The 21,044-nt window shown below is 48.0% G+C and overlaps 1 protein-coding gene across 1 annotated transcript in view; it reads right to left on the reverse strand.

Moving 5' to 3' along the window:
• The window catches only part of PLXDC1 (plexin domain containing 1), a 62,999-nt gene that overhangs the window by 35,456 nt on the left and 6,499 nt on the right, over nucleotides 1–21,044 (reverse strand). The window contains exon 2 of the mRNA XM_069543311.1: nucleotides 19,597–19,775. Within this exon, the coding sequence (XP_069399412.1) occupies nucleotides 19,597–19,775 (179 nt within the window). The remainder of the gene's footprint in view (nucleotides 1–19,596; nucleotides 19,776–21,044) is intronic.

Below are 21,044 nucleotides of genomic sequence, written 5' to 3' on the forward strand. Positions count from 1 at the left end.
TATCCAGCTCTTTCAGACCCTATGAACTATAGCCCGCCAGACTCCTCTCTTATTCCTTTCTCCAGGGGATCTTCCTGACCCAGGAATCGAACCTGGGTATCTTGCATTGTAGGTAGATTCTTTACCAACTGAGCCACCAGGGAAACCTGGTAAATTAACTATACTTCGATTAAAAAAAAAAAAAAACCTGCCAAGAAAGAAAGCCCCTCGCACACCAACTCATGCAAACCCACATGAACAAATATGCCCACGAGAAGAGTCCGAAGGCCCCCAAGCTGCTTCCAGGAATCACGTGGTGAGTGGGTTTTATTCCACCTCAAAGAACAACCACAGGGGGCCCTGACCAACACTCTGCACCTAAAAGTCTGCAGGACCGCAACTCTGAAGCCAGTTCAGGCTCAGCTGCGACCGCCTGCCACAGACACAGCCATCACTCAGTTCTTATCTCCACTGGGTCCAGCAAAGGAGTGGTTTCGTAAACAGCATCAGTGGGCCTAACATTTTGCCTGAAGAAAGGAAACCCTAGTTTAGATGCTATTCAGCCCACCATTGAGATGTCCTCTCCAACCTCCACCCCATCGCCTCAAACTCTGAGCCCCTGACACAGAGGGACAGGCAAAATCACCTCTGCACCACGGCTCAGGATCCTTGAATCCTTGATGCCTGAGAAGGGTTTGCTGAGGTGAGGCGAGGCGTGCAGGGAGCCCAGAACCTTCCTTTTGCCCTTTTATAGAAGTAAGAGGGACCAGCGCCTAGCACAGTCAAGATTTTGGAAGTAAACTTGCTTCCCTAATTCCTGGGCTGTCTTTTCATAAAAAGTAGGGGAGGAGGACATGAGCAGCCAACAGAGCCAAACAGGGTCTAGGTGGCACTCTAGTCCTTTTAAAAAATATATTTATTTAATTTAATTAATCTATTTGGTCATGTCAGGTCTTAGATGCGACATGCGGGATCTAGTTCCCTGGTCAGAGATCAAACCCTACCAGGCCCCTTGCATTGGAAGTTGGGAGTCTTAGCCATTGGACCACCAAGAAAGTCCCTCTTTGACCTGGTGAACTAACCAGGTTAGTCCTTTTGAATGCACAGAAGGTTTAATTTTGTCCCTCATAAAGCTATGTTTAACTCATAACCTCCAGTACTTTGGATATGACCATATATGGAAATGAGAGTCTTTGCAGATGTCAAGTTAAGATGAGATTCTACTGCATTAGGGTTGGACCTAAATCCAATGACAGGCTTGTTATATGAGTGTTACAAAAGAAAGGAGAGGGAGATTTAGATACAGAGACACAGACAGGACACAGGGAAGAAGTCCGTGTGACAAGATAGAGATTGGAGTGATGCAGTTTACAAAGAAACACCAAGGATTATCAGAGGCCACCAGAAACTGGGAGGAGGCAAGGAAGATCTCCCCTAACCTCCAGAGTGACTGTGACCTTGCTGACACCTTGATTCAGATTTCTGGCCAAAACTGTGAGAGAATAATTTCTATTGTTTTAAGCCACCCAGTCTGTGATACTCTGCTATGGCAGCCCTAGGAGGCTAATTCACAAGTCCACAGTTGTGTGATGCTGTGCCTCAGGGGGCAGCCCTCAATGTCTCCCTCTTCTTGTCACAGTCCAGCTTGGAACATTCTGTGGCTTCCCAGCTGCACTCAGATTGAAGGCCACATTCCTTACCATGACCTCCAAGGCCCTGTGAGGCAAACTCTAGACTTCGCCTATCCGATATTCATTATCCCGCTTCTTTATTAATAGCACATTGATTTTGTAGCAAGCAGCAATGTAGTCAACTAAAAAACTTCATTCCCTGGATGACTTAAGCCTTACCATGTGATGCAGGCTGGCTTATGAGATATACTGAAGGTTCTAGCAGAGCCTTCTACAAGAGGTCAAATTTGACTGCTCGTCCCTCTTGCCTTTCCCCTTCTCTTTATTCCTGCCTGGAATGCAGATATGATGACTGGAGCTTCAACAGCCATCTTGTGAGCATTAAGACAAGTGAAAGGGTAGTCACTCAGTCATGTCCGACTCTTTGCAACCTCATGGACTATAGCCTGCCAGGCTCCTCTGTCCATGGGGTTCCCCAGGCAAGAATACTGGAGTGGGTAGCCATTCCCTTCTCCAAGAGATCTTCCCAATCCAGGAATCAAACCCTGGTCTCCTGCATTGGAGGCAGACTCTTTACCATCTGAGCCACCAGGGAAGCAATAAAGATAAGATAGGACAGTGGAGTGGACAGTTAGACAGAACCTGGGCTTTCAATGCCTGAAATCACCAAGTGCTTGTCTGACTCAGGACCTTGGTACTTCCTATGCCTCAAAACCTCTTTTTCATGCGGTTCAGAAGCTGACTCCTCATGGTCCTTCAGACCTCAGTTCAGTGGTCACTTCTTCAGGTGCTCTTTCACCAGGAGTGGCTTCCTGATGTCCCTGTTACACTCTCACCACACCTCGGTCTTCTGCCTTTCCATGTGCTGCACACTTGCGATGACTGATTTGACTTTTAGACTTGTTATCTCCATACCTGCCTTTCCTAGAAGAATTTCCTCACAAGTAAGGTCAGCCTTTACCTATGGTGGGTTATTTTTAGGCTGTGCTGTACAGCATGTGGGATCTTAGTTCCCAAACCAGAGATCCAATCCGTGTCCCCCTGTATTGGGAGTGTGGAGTGTGAACCACTAGACCACCAGGGAAGTCCCACCTCTGGGGTTTAAGCAGAGTATGCGTTCGATTGGAGGATATGTTGATAAGTGAATGACCAACCATTCATAATTTCAAAGCATAGTTTGTTGAAAGCCTACTCTTCCTTTATTTTATTGCTATTGCCATGCATTCTAGTGAGCAGGATGGGATGTTATTACCAAACAAAGCGAGACAGAGGCTCATGGGGAACAGGTTTAAAACAGCTGCCTGGAGGCCTGGAAAAGGGTCTGGTTTCCATCACCTAATCCCTGGGACTCACCTGGTGACATTGTTCAGCAAACCTCCAAGCACTGGAAATGAGAGCCCTGCACAGAAGCCACGCTCTGCAGTTGTGAAGCCCAAACAGACGCTGACACATCTCTTGCTATGTCACCTAAGAGGCAAAGGGTGGGGTGACTGGGGACATGTCTCACCAGCCTGTTACTGTGAGTCCTCTGCCCATGAAGGACAAACAGCCCACCACCCTAGCCAGCGCTGCTCCGCTGAGGAGGCTGTGTGCTACTGCAGGATCCTGGGACAGCGTCAGCTCATTCTTGGCGTTCCCAAGAAGCCTTCCAATGGCACATCTTAACTGACAGCAAGGAGATCGAACCAGTCCTAAAGGAAATCAACCCTGAATATTCACTGGAAGGACTGATGCTGAAGCTGAAGCTCCAACAAGGACGGCATCCTCCCCCATCACTGATGGCAGCTGACAGACACAAGCGCCACTTGTGAAGGAAGCAAGTCTCTGGACAGCATTCCCACAGGCAGGACATCAGGCACAGGGGAAGGTGCCTCCAGCTCCCCGTCTTCTCCTCCCCAAAGGCTCGTACCTGAGGAGGCCCTTCCAGTCAAAAGACCTGAATTGGTACAGTTGCAGCTTGAAGCACATCCCTTGGGCTGTATTCCTGTCTGGAGTGGGGCAGGGTAGGAGGAATTTGAGATGCAGGCAAGGGGAGAGGATGAGAAAAACAGTTCTCTGTCAAAAGAGGAAAGAAGGAGAGAGGGAGGGAGGGAAGGAAGGAAGGAAGTCGCCTAATTCCTCAAGCTCTTCTCCAAAGAAGTGAAGCTACAAGGGAGATGCTTTCAGGCCATGTAAGGAAACCCGGATCCCACCTGCTCAGACTCGAAGCAGGTGCTGGTAGTCCAGTGGTTAAGACTCTGCATTTCCAACACAGGCAGCACGGATTCAATTCCTGGGCAGGGAGGTTCCCCATGCTGCCACCTGACCAAAAGCCGCAACAATAGACCCAGAGGACGTGTACTCGGTCACATGACTGAGAGGGCAGCAGGGCAGCAAGTGAGGAGCACAGGGCCTCTGTTGTAATCAGGGCCTTCTCCTAAGTGTGACTGCTGTTCCACAGAAAGGAGAAGGAAGCCAGCCCTCACATGGGGCTTCAGTAAATATATGTTGGATAAGTGAAAAAGAGACCGAGTTGAGGAGGTTCTCGAAAGACAGAAAAAGCAGTCCTGGTTCCTGATGGCTTTCTAGGTCCGAGGTCAGGCTGGAAGGTCAGGCTTCATCTCTAGCCCATGGATCCCATGGCAGGTCTCTGAACTCTCTCTATAAACCTTTCCCAAGACAGCTTGAATGGCTCCTTGGAACCAAAAGAGCCCTAAAGAGAACAGCTGTGCTCTAGGGGTGATCAGAGGAAGGATTTTGAGGGATAGCCCAGATAGTCCTTCACCAGCATAGATAGCAAGAATCTGCATGGAAAGAGAGAAATGAGAAACTAAATTTCTGGGAGAACTTTTCCTTGGCTGCTATGTTTTTCCTTCTACAAAGTCAGTCGCCACTGGCCTCTGGGCTTGGTGGTGGCTTGGGATTCACCAGCCATGGGGGTGCTTCCTGTCTGCCACTGCAGGTCCCTTAGCATGTGCCAGCGGCATGCAGTTTTGATGGTGCAAGTCCACTCATGGTAGACCCTGAAAACTGTCTCCCAGTAATCCTCCTCCTCTCCTTCAGTAGCAGAATCGCCCAGTTTTTGTTAGACACATGGGCATCCAGCTAGATCACATTTTCCTGCCCTCCTTACAGCTACATGTAGCTATATGACTATGTCTGACCAATGGAAGATGAGAAGAATGATTCCCCTCAATAGGAATGAAGAGGCTCTCGCCTTTCTTAGTTTCCATTGGCTGGGATGCAGATGTGATGGCAGGAGCTGAAACAGCCATTTTGGACCATAACATGAGAGATAAATGTTGTAGAGGGAAGCTGGGTGTCTAACACCATAGAAACACTACAGCAACTCCTGCTTACTTATGCTCACACTATTACATGGAAGAGAGGAATAAACCTCTTTCATGTCCAAGTACCTTGTCAGTTGGTCATTTTTACAACAGCTGAATCTGTATCCTAATTAATACAAGCTTCTAAATGGCCTCCTCAGGCCACTCAGTCTGAAGCCTTCTTCACTGTTTTCCACATAGATATGTCTCCTGAAAGGGCTTCCCAGGTGGCTCAGTGGTAAAGAACCTGCCTGCCAATGCAGGAGCTGCAGGTTTGATCGCTGGGTCGGGAAGATCCCCTGGAGGAGGAAATGGCAACCCAATCCAGTATTTTTCCTGGGATAATCCCATGGACAGAGGAGCCTGGCAGGCAACAGTCCATAGGGTCACAAAGAGTCAGACACAGATGAAGTGACTGGGCACAACAGAGGAAAAGGACTTAGAGGCTTGCCTGGCAGTGAACTCACCTGAGGAATTCACACACTTCACAGCTGACACTGCATTTGACCTGCTATCTGTGGGGCAGACCTGTTGCCTCGGAGGGCAGCCTTCCAGGCACTGTGGCCAGAGGCTTGAAGCTGTGATGGGGGTGACCTGACACTACAGAAGGGCAGAGAGCACAGCACAAGCCAGACCACTTGGCAAGTCCGCCAGAGGGAACCGTGTTTCCTTGAAATGCCTGCAAGAAGCCCCAGTGGGTAAACCACATTCATTTGGGGAAGCAGCATGACGTGGCTTTCAAACTTTTTTGGCCATGAAACCCTTTCTTCCAATTAACCTTCCATGGCGGCGCAATACATAAATTACATCAAAGTAAAGCACTCTGCAGGGAGAAAAGAGAAGGCCTGGAACCCAGCCTGCTCTTCTATTTCCCTCTCTACCACCCTCCATCCACGGTGGCCCCTGGAGTACCTCTGGGAACCCTTAGGGTTCTGTGGACTGCAACTTGAAAACCACTCTTCAAGGGCTGGGGCTGTGGAGTTAGCAGACCCAAGTTCAACAACTAGCCTCACTATATAATAGTTGGTGCCACACACTCCTCTCCCCTCTGAGCATCAGTTCCCTCATCAGTAACCTTTCTCACAGAGCTCTTGCAAGAATTAGACAAAACATAACACATACAGCTCTTAACCCAGCAGCCACAGTAGGGGTTTGAAAAGTGGGAGCTGTTATGATGAATCTGTTGAACCTTTCCAGGAAAGGTCTTGATTGTGGAGGCTGCCTCCTCAAAACCATCCCCAGCTCCATCTTCAGCGCCTGCTGTCTCAGTGTCTCTTCTGCCTCAATTATTCATGCTGGGAGCCTGCCAGGCACTTCATTTCTGACAGCGGGGCAGCATTTACCTTGGCTGAGCTCAAGCCGTTTCTGGACAGAAACTCTGGCTAAGCTGTCACCATCAGCCCATCACCTGCCAGCCAACTGGCAGGTGGAAATGCTGGGGCAGGTGACCAAGTGCACCCTGCAGGGCCTGTTGAAGAAGCCAGGCTGGCCGAGCTGGTTAGAATGGTGGGCCAGGCAGCTGGGTCCAACCCAAGACATGCTGAGGGGATTACTGGGTATCCCACTGCCTGCCTCCACAGCTCTAGGAGGCCTTCCAAGGCCAGTGGAAATGTTTTCTAGATCCCTGCTACTCAAAGTGTGGCCCAGGGACCAGTACCTTCAGATTCACCTGAGAGCTCACCAGAAATGCAGAATCCAGGTGCATGTGTGCTAAATCACCTCAGTCGTGTCTGACTCTTTGCGACGCTATAGACTGTAGCCCGCCAGGCTCCTCTGTCCACAGGACTCTCCAAGTAAGAATACTGGAGTGGGTTGCCATTTCCTACTCCAGGAAATCTTCTCCACCCAGGGACTGAACCCACATCTCTTATGTCTCCTGCATTGGTAGGCGGGTTCTTTACCAGTAGTGCCAGCTGCAGAATCCAGACGCAACCCCGAAACTGCTGGATCAAAATCCACATTTACACAAGCTTCCCCGGGCATTATTTGGCACAATAAAGTTTGAAAAGCTCTGGTCAAGACGTGCCCTCTGTATGGACCAACATGTCACTCGTTTCTGTCTCTGAGGTCTCCGAGGACAGAAAGACCTGAGTCCTCATCCTGGCTCTGCCACTCACTAGCTGTGCAACCTTTGCCCAGCACTTTAGGTCTCTGTTCCCAGATAGTATTAGACACACTTGCTTCCTGGAGTGTTGTTGTTCAATCGCTCAGTTGTGCCCAACTCTGTGTGATCCCATTGACTGTAGTATGCCAGGCTTCCCTGTCCTTCACCAACTCCCAGAGCTTGCTCAAACTCATGTCCATTGAGTCAGTGATGCCATCCAACCATCTCGCCCTCTGTCATCCCCTTCTCCTCCTGCCTTCAGTCTTTCCCAGCATCAGGGTCTTTTCCAACGAGTCGGCTTTTTCCATCAGGCAGCCAAGGTATTGGAGCTTCAGCTTCAGTATCAGTCCTTCCAATGAATATTCAGGACTGATTTCCTTTAGGATTGACTGGTTTCATCTCCTTGCTGCCCAAGGGACTCTCAAGAGTCTTCTCCAGCACTCCAGTTTGAAGGCAACAATTCTTTGGTGCTCAGCCTGTTTTATTGTCCAGCTCTCACATTCATGCATGACTAATGGAAAAACCACAACTTTGACTACACTGACCTTTGTCATTGAGTGGATGAAATGGAAGGCCGGGGAGTGAGGCCAGCTCTTAGGGAGGGCTCCTTTAGTCTCCCTCACCTCATGCACCTACATAATAACCTCGATCTGCCCTCTTGAGGCATTCAAGCCTCAGACTGAAATAAACCACATGGAACATTGTCATCACAAAATTGCAGAAAGTAGGTCCCGTGGGCTAGCCTGGAAAGGGAGAGACCCAGGCTAGACAAAGAGGCTTTGATATGGTGCTGAAGACCATATGGGTAAAGAGGTGTCAGGGTGCGTGAGGCTGACCTGAGAAGGTGCTGAAAGAGGGGTTTGGACTAGGCTTGGAAAGAGGGTGTGAACTGGCTTTCTAGACAAAGTATTTTTTAATATCCCCTGACACTTCATGGAAATGGAAGAATCATCTTATCCTGGCACTGATTCAGTATGTGGGCTTTTGGAGGAGTATCTATCAGTCAACCAGAGATTTTGACAGCATCAATATATTTCATGTAACCACAGAGAATTAAAACAACAAGGAACAAAAAAAACAAAAACAAAAACAGGCCTCCTCCACCCATCACCTGGTCCCATTCTGGCATATTTCCTTCTAGTCTTTTTCATCTGGATGTAATTTCACGTGGCTATAATCCTGCTGACTACAGTTGTGTGGCCGGCTTCTGTCATGTTTCATGATATCTGAAGCAGTTCCTGATGCTGAACATGGTCTTTTAACAATCATTTGTAAATGAGTCATGACCATCTACTCAGAAGAAAACACATAATTTTCTTAACTATCTCCTTAATCAGGAGCACTTAGTTTCCAGTTTTTATGCTCTATTTTTCTATTTTAAATACTACTCTGATGAATTTGTTGATATACTTTTCATATCTGGAATTATCATCCCTGCTTCAAAGCCTCTGATGCAAAGCAGTGCTTCTCAAGTTTTAATGTGCATAAGAATCACCTGGGAGTCAGATTCTGTTTCTGCAGGTCTGAGGGGCCTGAGCAACTGCATTCCTAACAAGCTCCCACTATACAATGAGTAATTGTGATAATATGAAGAGTAGCCCCTAAAGCTTCAAGGCCAGGAAATCCTCCTTTGTGCCTGGGGTCCCATTTTTGTACTTCCAGCTAAGATCTGGGGAGAAACCACTACTCATTTTTCCTAGAACTTTCTGATTAACTTTCAGTCAATTAGCTCAACTGATTTTTATGAAAACTCTACAAGACATTTAGGTGGGGAAACCGAGGTTTAGAGTGACAATCAGCAAAGATACACACTATTTACCATATTGGGACCAGATTAAGATGGCCCACTGTCCCAATGTGCCTGAGACTGAGGGGTCTCCCAGGATGCTGGACATTCAGTGCCAAAAACAGCACCATCTCGGGAAAACACAGATGGTTGGTCACTCAACCAGAGCCTAATTCAGAGTCAGCTAATGTCTGTCATTCCCAACCCCGGGCCCCTTTATGTAAGTTAGTGTATGACACCTTTGCTATTAGGCAATAGCATCCTCATGTGACAATGAAGAAATGGGCTCAGAGAGGTTAAGAAACCTGCCTAAGACAAAAAGACAAATCACCCAATTCTACAAATGGGCAAAAGAAAAATAAATGGGCAAAGGACATAAGTAGACATTTCTCCAAAGAAAATATACAAATGGCCAACAAGCACAAGAAAAGAAGCTCATATCATTAGTTATTCAGTTCAGTTCAGTTCAGTTCAGTCGCTCAGTCGTGTCCGACTCTTTGCGACCCCATGAATCACAGCACCCCAGGCTTCCCTGTCTGTCACCAACTCCCTGAGTTCACTCAAGCTCACGTCCATCGAGTCCATGATGCCATCCAGCCATCTCATCCTGGGTCGTCCCCTTCTCCTCCTGCCCCCAATCCCTCCCAGCATCAGAGTCTTTTCCAGTGAGTCAACTCTTCGCATGAGGTGGCCAAAGCATTGGAGTTTCAGCTTCAGCATCATTCCTTCCAATGAACACCCAGGACTGATCTCCTTTAGGATGGACTGGTTGGATCTCCTTGCAGTCCAAGGGACTCTCAAGAGTCTTCTCCAACACCTCAGTTCAAAAGCATCAATTCTTCTTCACAGTCCAACTCTCACATCCATACATGACTACTAGAAAAACCATAGCCTTGACTAGACGGACCTTTGTTGGCAAGGTAATATCTCTGCTTTTCAATATGCTATCTAGTTTGGTCATTACTTTCCTTCCAAAGAGTAAGCGTCTTTTAATTTCATGGCTGCAGTCACCATCTGCCGTGAGTTTGGAGCCCCCCAAAATAAAGTCTGACACTGTTTCCACAGTTTCTCCATCTATTTCCCATGAAGTGATGGGACCAGATGCCATGATCTTGGTTTTCTGAATGTTGAGCTTTAGGCCAACTTTTTCACTCTCCTCTTTCACTTTCAAGAAGCTTTTTAGTTCCTCTTCACTTTCTGCCATACGGGTGGTGTCATCTGCATATCTGAGGTTATTGATATTTTTCCCGGCAATCTTGATTCCAGCTTGTGCTTCTTCCAGCCCAGTGTTTCTCATGATGTACTCTGCATATAAGTTAAATAAGCAGGGTGACAATATACAGCCTTGACGTACTCCTTTTCCTATTTGGAACCAGTCTGTTGTTCCATGTCCAGTTCTAACTGTTGCTTCCTGACCTGCATATAGGTTTCTCAAGAGGCAGGTCAAGTGGTCTGGTATTTCCATCTCTTTCAGAATATTCCACAGTTTATTGTGATCCACACAGTCAAAGGCTTTGGCATAGTCAATAAAGCAGAAATAGATGTTTTTTCTGGAACTCTTTTGCTTTTTCCATGATCCAGTGGATGTTGGCAATTTGATCTCTGGTTCCTCTGCCTTTTCTAAAACCAGCTTGAACATCTGGAAGTTCACGGTTCACGTACTGCTGAAGCCTGGCTTGGAGAATTTTGAGCATTACTTCACTAGTGTGTGAGATGAGTGCAACTGTGCGGTAGTTTGAGCATTCTTTGGCATTGCCTTTCTTTGGGATTGGAATGAAGACTTACCTTTTCCAGTCCTGTGGCCACTGCTGAGTTTTCCAAATTTGCTGGCATATTGAGTGCAGCACTTTCACAGCATCATATTTCAGGATCTGAAATAGCTCAACTGGAATTCCATCACCTCCACTAGCTTTCTTCGTAGTGATGCTTTCTAAGGCCCACTTGACTCCACATTCCAGGATGTCTGGCCCTAGGTGAGTGATCACACCATCATGATTATCTGGGTCATGAAGCTCTTTTTCGTACAGTGCTTCTGTGTATTCTTGCCACCTCTTCTTAATATCTTCTGCTTCTGTTAAGTCCATACCATGTCTGTCCTTTATCGAGCCCATCTTTGCATGAAATGTTCCCTTGGTATCTCTAATTTTCTTGAAGAGATCTCTAGTCTTTCCCATTCTGTTGTTTTCCTCTATTTCTTTGCATTGATCATGGAGGAAGGCTTTCTTATCTCTCCTTGCTATTCTTTGGAATTCTGCATGAAATGCTTATATCTTTCCTTTTCTCCTTTGCTTTTCTCTTCTCTTCTTTTCACAGCTATTTGTAAGGCCTCCCCAGACAGCCATTTTGCTTTTTTGCATTTCTTTTCCATGGGGATGGTCTTGATCCCTGTCTCCTGTACAATGTCACGAATCTCCGTCCATAGTTCATCAGGCACTCTGTCTATCAGATCTAGTCCCTTAAATCCATTTCTCACTTCCACTGTATAATCATAAGGGATTTGATTTAGGTCATTAGGGAAACACAAAGCAAAACCATAGTGAGATACTAGATCGCACCCACTAGGATGCTATAATTAAAAAAAGAGAGAGAGAAAGAACAAATGTTGGCAAGGATGTGGAGAAATGGGAACCCTCATACATTGCTGGTGGGAATGTAATATGGTTCAGTCACTGTGGAAAACAGTCTGGCAGTTCCTCAAAGAGTTTAGCATAGAATTACACTATGACTCAGCAATTTCACTTCTAGGTATATACCACAAAGAGCTGGTAATATGTACTCTAACAAGTACACGTATACATGTTCACAGCAGCACTGTTCACAATAGCCAAAAGGAGAAAACCCAAATGTCTATCAACTAAGGAACAGATGAACAAAACTGTGGTATATCCATGTAATGGAAGACACTATTCAGGCATAAAATGGATAGCCGTGAAAACATTATGCCAGGGGAAGGAAACGAGACATGAAAGATCATATATGGTATTTCATTTATATATGAACTATGCAGAACAGGTAAATTCATAGAAAGAGAACACAGATTGGGGGTTACTTGGGACTGGAGGCGTGGGCTGTGGAGCGACAGCCTACATCCAGGGTTTCCTTTTGGGGGATGAAAATATTTTGGGACTAGATAGAGATGATGGTCGCACAACACCGTGGGCGTGTTAAAAGCACTTCACTTTAAAATGGTTAATTTTTTAATGTGAATTTCACCTCGACAAGAAAGAAAGAAAACCAACCGACCGGCCGACCGACCAACTAGCAGGTTGAAGGGAAAGAGAAAGGGTCAACGAAAGGGACCTGCGTGGGAGGCAGACGGCCTTAGGCTGAGCAGCCAGCAGAGGGCGCTGTGGCACACCTACCGAGCCACGCAGGGGCGACATCCCCGACTGAGAACCCATCAAGTGCCTGGCATTTTGCTCTTGAGTCTCAACTTTGTAAGATCAGTACCTACCCACTCCATTTGAGAAATCTGAAGCTAGTAGGGGTTTGAAATGCCAGGTTCATTAACTGAAGGTTTTTAAGTGCCCGGCCCAAGGTCTGCCGCTGGTGCATGCCAGATGGGAGGCCAGGACGGTGGTACTCTTTCCGCAGCGCTGAAGATTGAATGTCCAGACTCCATCTTTCACCTCTCAGGACACGCCTCCTTTTCACAATATCTCTTATTTTCTCTCTCTTTGCAATTCAGCTCACAACTTTCCTTCCACCCACCTCACCTTTTACCCTCAGGAATCTTCCCCTAGCAGCCTCCTCACCCCACCCCTGCCCCTGAGTGCAGGCACTGGCATGCCTGGGTTCTTCCCTGAGCCATTGCTTGGGGCTCTTCCTGTGTCCCTGCTTCGAGTCTGTCTGTCCTGTCTTCCCTAGGCCCTCAGGTCTGGGGAGGGGGCCTTCTAGAGGTTTCATTTTGGGAACTGCCTCCTTTGGGCGAGTGTAGAAACCAGGCAGATGCGCCCACTTGTCCCTCTTGCTGCCCAACTGTCTTGAATGCTGTGGTCCTGCCCAGCTGCACAGTTCCTCAGCATTCCTAGGCTTGCCAGGGCGGTTGGATGAGCTGGGAAGTTTTGCTTGGGTCAGAGAGAGAGGAGAGGAATTCAGGGAAGGGAGGCCAGGGGGAATACTGGGGTGAGAGGTGGGGAGTCAGAATTTTTTGTTATGGAGTAAAACTGTTCTATTACGGGGGAACTCCCAAATCTGAATGCTCTTAAACTTGGTTCCTTCCAAACTGTGTACCAGACATGAACCACAGAACCAAGAAAACCCTTCATTTGGATTTGGAAATCCCCAGGTTTGAAGACAGCCAGCCTCTTGGAGGATAAACTGTGCCTCTTCCCAGATTTCTGACTTAGCAGTACAGCCTTCCCCAATCCCTCCCTCCCCTCTAAAATTTCCAGTGTCCCCAGGGCCTCAGGATTGGCCTTGGTGGAAAATCTATGGAAAGCTTGAGTCCAGACAAGAATCCTATTTCCACGGGGAAATAGGATGGTAGATGGTGGCAGAGTGGGCGTGGGAATAAAATCCAAGGAGATGGCTCTGAGTCCACCCTGGGAACACAGGCCAGACGCCTCAAAGTTTCCAAAGCAAGAGGTCCGAGTTGAAGGAGCACTATGGCAAGGTGGCCAGGCAGGAGGTGCTGGGCAGAAGGGACTAGCAAGAAGGGGTGAGGCCAAAGGAAAGGAGTGAGACAGGAAGACGGGGGTGGGGGCGGTGGGGCTGGGCAGAGAAGTTCGGGAATGGGGGCTGGGCAGACAGGCTGAGGTGAGGGAGCTGGGCCAGCAGGGAAGCCGGGGCCAGGAGGGCGGACTAAGGAGCCATGAAGGGAAATGAGGGGGCTTCTGGGTGGGGCGGTGGGGGTGGGGGCAAAAGGGATGGTAGCCCAGGTGCCAGGCCCTCAGCCTCTCGAGCAGAGGGAACCAGAGTCTGGTTCCTTTTGGCACAGAACAGACTGTGATGTGGATAAATGGTGGAAATGTCCTGTGGAGGCCGAAGAGAACTTTCTGAAGCAGACCAAATCTAGCTTGCTGAAATGTCCCCTTTCTGCCACTTCCCTCTCGCTCAGCCCTCTGCTGCCAAGATGGAGTTTCCTTTGGACAAGGAGAATCCAGCTCTCAGAGATGCTGAGACACAGGAGAAGCAGGCCTCTCTGGGCCCCTTCCCGGGACACCTCAAGAGGGCCTGCTGTCCAGGGTAGGGTGAGCACACAGCCCGGGGGGTGTGGAGGTCTGGCTGTGCTGAAGAGAGGCAGTCATTACCATTCTCCACTGAGCGCTGCTCAGGGCAAGGCCTAATGGGTTCAAGGCCAGGTAGGAATGGAGCACAGACCTCTCTGAGGATTCAGGCACGAGGCCCCCACGCCAGGTCGCAGTGTGTGTACATGTGTTCCGGTGCGTACAGGGTATATAAGCACTGACATTGTCTTACGTGTGTGGGAACCCAGAAGTTAGTAGAGTTGGGTCCTTTGAGGCTAGTAAGTCCAACGACTCACCCCAGGCAAAACCTCTTCTCTTCACCAACCCTGTCTTTCAAGGCCTCTGGAGATGGGAAATCCCTGCCTCCTTTGTTCCTTCAAAGGAGGAACGCCCACTGTGGGCCAGGCACTGGTAACAGAGCGATAAGACAGTCTCAGATCTCATGTGCCTCGGTTTCAGGGAAAGAGAGGCAATACAAGCAAACAGAGAATTCCATACAGGAAGGGATATGAGCTATAGAGAAAAATAATCCTTTCCCTCTGCCCCAGTCCCAACCCTGCAGCTATTAGAAAATAGCCACATCTAGAAGTTTCTCTATTGCGGGCTAAATACTCCAGGCTCCTTCAACCATTCAGACTACTCTGGTTTCTACATAACCATCTGAAAGGGGACACAAGCCCCTCAGCCATGGTCAAGGCAAGAAACACCCTCCCTCCCCACCACAGGATTCCCAGAGCCCCAACCCTTGTCGCCGGGGTTTCTGTGGGTTTCCATGAACACAGCTGGCTCCCACCTCCGTCCTTGGCAGCCACTCCACACTCCTGACTCATCCCAGCCCACAAGCAGTGAGGAGCTCCAACTCTTTTCCTCATGAACTGCTGCTAAGCCACATCTCTCCCACCTGATTTTAAGCTGAAGTGCCAGGATTTATATTTGTCCTGGAAGTTTCATCCGGCCTGAGGCCACCTATCATCCAGCCTACAGAGGAGGGCTTCTGGTTCCTAATCTGACATCTGAACTCTCTTCCGACTGTCAGAGAAGTCTCATCTAGAAGTTTGATTTTCCAATCTTCTGGGCAGAGCTAGGGACACGTCTACTGCAGTCAGAGGGGCTTTCCAGGGTGGGGCCGTGCTCCTTCACGTGGACTCTTTTTTTTTCCTTCTGGCTGCACCAAATGACATGGGGGATCTTAGTTCCCCAACCAGGAATAGAACCCCTGCCCCCCTGCAGTAGAAGCACGGAGTCTTAACCATCAGACCACCGAGAAGTCCTCCTTCGTGTGGACTCCTGATGTGTGGAGGGGGCCACAAAGCCCCCAGGGTGGTGGAAGTCTTGTGATCAAGTACAGACGCATGGCACCTGAGAAAGCCTCCCCTTCCGGTGATCAGTCTGGTAATGGATTTTAAAATGGGCGTGGAATGTTATAGCTCAGAAGTTCCCACACGTAGAGAACCATCAGTATCATATGGGGGGACAGCTGCAGTGTTTCTCAACCAGTCAGTTCCGGGTGGAGCCCGAGAATTTATGTTGTTTTTTAGGCTCTGGGGTTATTGAATCCATACTGGCTCTTAACGATCCCCACTGCCCTTTCCGAACGCCCACAGACAATTGCTTCCAGAAGGCCACGTCTCTGTGGCTCTCTTCCGCAAGGGCCTCTCTGCCCAAACTGGGCCATGGTCCTCTGACCGTGGTGTCTGGCCCAGAGCAAATACCAGTTCTTTAACTGATGGCCCAACAAAGCTGGAGGTTGGGGGAGGAGTGAGCCTCCAGGCGTTCCCTTCCTCAGGGTGCCTTCCCTGCCCTGGCCCTCCGTCCCATCACCCCACCATGGCTCCATGGTTCTGCTGGATGAAGAAGACAGGGCAGGTTGGGAAGTGAATGGGACTGCCTTCTCTGAGGCTCCACGTCAGGGTTGGTATTAGGGTGAGGTGAGGGAGGCCCCGACTTCCGGTCTAACCCTTAAAATGGCACCAGCGAAAAGAACTTATTTACCAAACAGAAACAGACTTTCAGATTTTAAAAATGAATTTATGGGGACCAAAGGGGAAACATGGTGGGGAGGGGTAAATTAGGAGCTTGGGATTAACACACACACAAACTACTAGATATAAAATAGGTAATCAACAAGGACCTACGATAGCACAGGGAACTCTACTCAATGTTCTGTAATAACCTATATGGGAAAAGGATCTGAAAAAGAATGAAAATATGTATGTATAACTGAATCACTATGCTGTATATACACCTAGAGCTGGGCTTCCCTGGTGGTTCAAATGGTAAAGAATCTGCCTGCAATGCAGGAGACCTGGGTTGAATCCCTGGGTAGGGAAGATATCCTAGAGGAGAGAATGGCAACCCACTTCAGTATTCTTGCCTAGAAAATTCCATGTACAGAAGAGCCCATGGGTCGCAAAGAGTTAGACTCGATGGAGCAACTAACACACACACATAACTGAAACTAACACAACATTGTAAATCAACAAGACTCCAATAAAAAATTTTTTAAATAATAAAGTGGCATCAACAAACTCAGCCATCAAGAGAATATTTTAATGCCATATATTTTTTAAATCAAATTAATTAGTTCAATTGATGCCAAAAAGTCCACGAGGAACAAAAGGTTAATGTTTTAAATAAAGACAGGATCAGTAATGGTGCCAAGCCACATCGGAGGCTGAGGTAGAGGGAAAAATAAGTCACAGAAACAATGCAGAAAGACAGTTCAGAGCGTGTGTTACCCTGCTCCCTCCCTACCAGGCTGCAGAGAGGCTGGGCTCCTCTCCCACGCACACTGGTGCGCCCGGTCCAGCAGCCTCTGTGGCAGAGTGGCACAGCTCTCCCTCCTCTGAGGAGCCTCTCTCTCTGCCAGCTCAGGCTCATGTGCACAGTTTTAGCTGCTCCCTGCTGCAGCTTCTCCTAACATCTTCTCTTCCTTCACCCTGCCCACTCCTGGCCCCTCTGTGTATACTGTTCCTACATTAAACTCTTTAAAAAAACAGAAAGAAAGAAAGAAATGCTGCAGGAAAAGAATATTAAATTTCAAAAAATATCCTTAGAAAAGCTATTACATCCATGACACAAGAACCCTAGGAGACTATTTTTTTAAAGAAAAGAATAAATAGCTCATGGAAATGAAAAATATGATAGTAGAAAACAAATCGGTAACATTAAGAAAATAAGGTCGAGGAGACTTCCCTGATGGTCCAGTAGCTAAGACTCTGTGTTCCCAATGCAGAGGGCAGGGGTTTGATCCCTGGTCAGGGAACTAGATCCCACATGCCGCAGCTAAGAGTTTGCATGCTGCGACTAAAGAGCAAAGATCCCATGGGCTGCAACTAAGACCCAGCAAAGCCAAATAAATAAATACCAAAAAAAAAAAGAAAAGAAAGAAAATCCCAGAAAGTGGATCAACAACAACACTTACAAGCCAACTAACAGGCAACAAAAAATGCAAAGGGATAGACAACAGAAGAGAGAAGAAAGTTTGGGAATCAATTCCCTAGATGGACATCTAATCAAGGGATCTGGAAGAAAGAACTGAGTATGTAGTACAGAGAAGATAGTCAAAGCAATAAAACAAGAAGATTTTCCAGAACTGGTGAATATAAGTGTCTGGGTTGAAATAGCCCGTCAACTGTCCAGAGCTGTGAGAGAGAAAGACAGGACAGACACTTTTAGAAGGCTGGGGTTAACTTAAGGTAACACTCTGAGAGCTTCTGGGAAAGCAGCTATCTACAATGAGCATAAGCACGACATCAGGCCTCTCAACAGTGACATCAGAAGCCAGACGACCATGTGAGATGCCTGCAAACTCGTGAAGGAAGATTATTTTTAATCTAGAATTCTATATTCAGCCAAACCATCAATCAAGTGTGAGGATAGAATAAAGGCATTTTCAGACGTGCAAGTTCTGCAAAGAATTTCTCTTCTTCTATAACCTTTCTCAGGAAGCTAAACAAATGAAGGAGCAAAGCAGGAAAGAAAAGACACAGGATCAAGAGGACAGGGCACCCAGTGAAGAGAGAGATTAGGGAGTTCCAGGATGGCTGCGGGCAGGCAGGCGAGCACCAGGCCAGGTTGGAGCAGCGTGACAACAGGAGAGAGATTCAAAAAAAAAAAAAAAAAAAATAGACAGGTTTGACCATACCAAAAATTATGTTTGAGGCCAGTGAATGTTTAAGAATACAGAGCTATGGACTTTCCTGGTGGTCCAGTGGTTAAGACTCAGTGCTCCCATTGCAGGGAGATGTGGATTTGATTCTTAGTCAGAGAACTAAGAGCCCACATGCTGTGCAGTGAAGTCAAAGGATTTTTTTAAAAAAATTTAATTAAAAAAGAAGTACGTATGCTGTTGGTGCAATAGGTGGGGGTGGGAGGTAGGAAAAGCAAAAATGATGCAAGAAAGGAAACAGTGATAGTGCCCTGATTGGCTTAGTAGTGAACAATATTTACCTGATAAAGATAAAAAGCAGAGTCTATGGATTTAACAATATTGAGAGCATTAAACCACGTTTGGGGGAGTATACAGAAGGTGTATCTTCATCTACACAACGGGCAATCAACATATAATGTCTAAACAGATTTATCAAGAGGCAGCTGCATAAGGAAATTACTTAGGAACACGGAGATAACAGCCAGGTAAAAAGCTCAAAGTGCCATATTCTGAGCAAGGGATGGGCAGGTCCAGAGCGGAGGGGCGGACTGCTGTGTTTTATTTTCTGACGTCAGGACTATTTGACCTTTTTGATTGCGTGCGTGTCTTGGATTTAAAAAACGAGTTATTGAAACATAAAGAAAGGCCCATCCTCTTGTTGCTTCTCCTTCCGTTGTTTTTCCGCCTCCTGAGAATCCACCCTATTCACTTGCAGCCGTGGCTGCCTCCGCTCATACCCATGCTCCTACAGTCTCTCTCATACACTCACACTCATCACAGACACAGCAGCCCACGGTGACAGACACACAGGCAAAGGTACATAATACGCAGTAACCCTCAGACACACACGCAATTACAGATTCTCCCAGACACAGAAGCCCCCATCAGCTCTTCTACTGCAGTCTCCAGGTCTTCCCTGCTTCACCAGCCCCAGGACTGCCCCAGGCAGAGGAGGTTTGCATCAGCTGCACCACCCTAATTGCCTTCTCCGCTCAGAGTGTCCTGCCCTGGGGCTGAGCAGTCACACCATTAACCCTTTGAGGCCATGTGGTCTGTAGATGGTACAGAAATGAGGTAGGCACAGGGCCAGAGCTGGCAGTCAGTGTGGCTAGTAATAGCCACCTTCATTCTGCTTCCAGTGGAGGCCCTAAGACATGGAAGAGTCCAGTGTCTTGAACCCTGTGGTAATGCTGTGCATCCTTGAGCAAGTCACTGCCCCTCTCTGAGTCCACAAGGAGGTAGGCAGCCTGTGAAGCTCTGAGATGCTAAGATTTTCTGACCCAGGCTGGGCCAGGCTTCCATCGCCTCCCCTGGGAGCCCTCTCTCCATGCTGACCTCCAGGATCGACCCCAAAGGATACACTTGTGGCTCTGACAAGCTTACAAGGGGCACCTGGGGACCCCCCACCACCACCTCCCTCCCCCTCTGTGTCCCTCCAGCACTCACCACCACCCTGGTCCCGTTATCCGGCAGTTTGTCAATGGCCAGGGTGCCCCCACCCAGGTCCTGGCTCAGCTGAGTCCTGTCCATCTCCGACACCTGGCCAGGGCTCTCTCGGGCTCTCCGATTCCAGCCCCACGCGGTTCCCTGGGTGGCCCCTCCAGAGCCTCGGCCTGCATCCTGACCTGGGAGAAAGGGACAGAAAGCTGAGTCCTGGCAGTCAGAGTGAAGGTCAGGAGGGGGATCAGCCCACTTATTCTGAGAAGCCCTGACCCCCTCTGATACCATCATCGACTCTGGGGACACTGACACCAGGGCAGGAGACACCCAGCATGCACCAAGCTCCACCCCACAAACTTTGCATACGGAACGCTTGAGCCCTCACTCCAGCCCTCCACTGAAAATCTGATGCTCTCCATTTTTCGGAAAGGAATCAGCAGCTCACAGAGGTTAAAGAAGGTCATAGAGCAGATCAGGGATGGAGATAAGTTTCAAACCCAGGCTGATCTGCCCCTAAAGGGTTGATTATTCTCAACCTCACTAGAATCATCTGGGGAGCTTTAAAAATTCCTGGTGTCTGGGTTCTCCACCCCAGAGATTCTGATGTAGTTAGTCTGTGGTGTGGCCTGTGCATGAGGACACTTAAATGATCCCCAGGAGAGTTTTTGAAAAGCCCTGGACCTAACAAGGGAGACAAGGGTGAGAACAACCGCTCTAGTACTTTCCAAACCAATTCCCTATTTCTCTGCCAGAAATGGCACATAATCTCATCTTCCAAGGGACTCCAGGGACTAGAAGCCAGAGAGCAGAGTTATTTTAGTTCAGAGCTTCTCATCCTTGGTACCACTGACATTTTGAACTGGATAATTCCTTGTTGTGGGGGACCGTCCCATGCATTGCAGGATTTTTTTTTTTTTTTTGCAGCATTCCTAGCCTCTACCCACTTGATGCCAGTAGCCCCTCCTCCCAGGCTGTGACAACTGAAGATGTCTCCATAGTGGGGAGCACTGTTTAGTCTTATCACTACCTTGAGCAAGTCACTTTCCCCATGAAACAAGGAGCTATACAAATCCATTAAGGATAACAAATGGGTTTCATCTCAAAAGCCACCTCCAATGGATTAGTGAGAATCAGGAATGCTCTAATTGGGAAGAATTCTGAGGCTCCATTTGTGTTTAGCAGGAAAGATGGTCACGATCAATTGGCAATGTCTGCGGTGAGCACAGGATTGAAGAGCGGCTGCACCCAGGCCATCCAGCAGCCGTTCCTCAACCCAATATTCTCTCCAGTTCCCTCTTGGACATTAAATGTATTCCAAATGACACAGAAATCATGCCTTCCCATTTCAGAAAAAGAGTCATGGATGCCCACAAAGATGTGTCTTATCCTGTTTCTCCAAATGCCATACCTATTATGGACGTGTATATGCACCAGATGGGAGGAGCTGAACTTCC

This window comes from Ovis canadensis, chromosome 11 (assembly GCF_042477335.2).
Source record: "Ovis canadensis isolate MfBH-ARS-UI-01 breed Bighorn chromosome 11, ARS-UI_OviCan_v2, whole genome shotgun sequence".
NCBI classification, from domain to species: Eukaryota; Metazoa; Chordata; class Mammalia; order Artiodactyla; family Bovidae; genus Ovis; species Ovis canadensis.